The sequence below is a fragment of the Anoplophora glabripennis genome, unplaced genomic scaffold (genome assembly GCF_000390285.2).
Source record: "Anoplophora glabripennis isolate ALB-LARVAE unplaced genomic scaffold, Agla_2.0 scaffold6859, whole genome shotgun sequence".
NCBI classification, from domain to species: domain Eukaryota; kingdom Metazoa; phylum Arthropoda; class Insecta; order Coleoptera; family Cerambycidae; genus Anoplophora; species Anoplophora glabripennis.
Genome location: NW_019422932.1, coordinates 533 through 2,658, shown reverse-complemented (window position 1 = coordinate 2,658; position 2,126 = coordinate 533). Strand labels below are relative to the sequence as shown.

The following is a 2,126-nucleotide window of genomic DNA, read 5'->3' as shown; positions in this document are numbered from 1 at the left end:
TTCAACAAAACTGAACAAGGAACGGCATTATATATGGATAAACTTAAAAGATAATAATATAAACGAAACTATATTTGGTTTAGGAAAGTAAATATTACATAATAAAAAAAATATATGATTCACCATCTCACCCATACTACTATGGGTTAGTTGGTGAATGATATGTGGGTGAGATGGTGACTCGAGAAACATGGACTTTGACACCATTACATCATATTTTCTTGCGTTTGAGCACAAATTTTCCACAGGTATCACAGTAGTTTCCATATTTCGTGCAATCTTCGTGCAACCAGCGCTCACATCTTACACACTTAATCCAGTCAACACTTTTCTTAGTGGCCTTGTACTCTTCACTGCATCCTACACAGTAGTCATTATCATCATCATCGATGACTTCTTCCTCATCGTCTAGATCCGGTTCGCTTTCCTCATCGGATTTGTCAAGCATTTCTAATTTCTTTTTTATGGTCTTATTTTTGGTTTGTTTAACCTTGTTCTTAATTACTTCTTTGTTGCATTTTACCTGTATTTTTTCCTTCAAAATTTTAATGTTATTCTCAGTATTCAAAACTGAGGCTAAGTTTCTTGCCCTTTTGCGAGCCGCTTCAAGACGAGGTAAGTTGGGTACTGGAAAAATTTGATCCAACATTTTGCCAGGTGTGATAGCATCATCGCTCGAGTTATTTGAAACCGGATCACTGCAGTTGTTATTGTTGTATCTAGCCGCTTGTGGTAACTCAATTAAAACTAAATTTGAACACCCCGGTCCAGAGGAAACGGAATTTCCTGCAACATTATTGGTTGTTGATGGCTGATGTGAAGGACTTGGCTGCAAATGCCCTGCCTGTGTTGTGGGTGGCGGATCTGAAAGAGCTGGTTGACAATTTTCTCCCTGAGGTGGGACATCTGTTAGAAAGGCATAGTCAGGAACGACATGAGGATTAAATGGAACAATGCCTGTGGCATGGAACCCTGATATCCCATTGCTTGGAGTGGCTGCTTTTATCCACGCTTCACTTAACAATCTACCAAATACGAGTCTATTTATTTTCCTCATAGGATTTGCTTTCATAAATACATTACATGCATTGTAATAGAACGTCTTGAAAGATTTGAAAAATGCTCTATCCAGTGGCTGCAAGTAGTGTGTGGTATGGCTGGGTAAGCACAGTAAAATGATATTGTTTTTCTCTGCAAATTCAAGCATGTCCACTGCGCTGCAATGGGAACTGTGACCATCCAATATCATTAATACCGTTCCTACTGGTTTCCTAGGCAAAAAATGATTTCTTAGCCATAAATAGAAGATCTCGCTTGTCACATAAGCTGACTTCTGTGACATATAGATTGCTGACCCGGGCGGCATTCCATCTTTGTACTCCGGTTTTTCGTTTTTCCCCTTCAAGACACACGCTGGAGGAAGAAATACACCTTCACCGTTACAACAGGCAATAACTGATATGGTTTCCCCTTTTTCTCCAGAAGTCACGTTGGAAACACTTCTAGAGCCCTTAGCAGCCACAACATACCCGGGTTTATTGTTTAATTGGAGCCCAGTTTCATCAATATTGAAAATATTACCGGGCTTGCCAATCAAATTATATTCTATTAAAATATCCTGAAGTAAATCAAAGTACTTTATGACATTTTCCTTGTTCATATTTTGAGCAAGAGCTTGATTTTCCCCTCTGATTTTCTGATAGAAAGCTCAGAATTGCGATTTAAAAATAAGTGCAACCAATCAATGCCAGCCATTTCCGTTGTTTTATTGAAATTATGTTTGATTTTTAATTGCTCAGCTAACCTATATGCCATTGACCGCACTTCATTCCTTGTAGGTGTAAAACCATATTTCTGCATTTTTTTTATATGCTGCACAATTTTTTTCTCATTTTGGATGCCTAACAGTGATGATAGACCAAGAGATTTCTTTTCTAGGCAATTGTTTGTAATTCTTCGCTTCAGTGTCGACCACGGCACTCCAAACGATTTTGATGCCATATTTAGACTCATACCGTCATTTTCAATGGCACTCACTGCATTTTTCAATGCTTCTTCTGTCCATTCACCTCGTGTGGAGCCCCGTTTCCTTTTATAAAATGGTGGCATAGTAATCTGCGGAAAAA

General features: G+C 38.5%; 1 protein-coding gene across 1 annotated transcript; it reads right to left on the bottom strand.

Moving 5' to 3' along the window:
- Positions 1–211: 211 nt before the first annotated feature.
- Positions 212–1,660, bottom strand: LOC108916564. The gene has a single exon (XM_018722845.1). The coding sequence runs from the start codon at positions 1,658–1,660 to the stop codon at positions 212–214; it is 1,449 nt and encodes a 482-aa protein (XP_018578361.1).
- Positions 1,661–2,126: the final 466 nt, after the last annotated feature.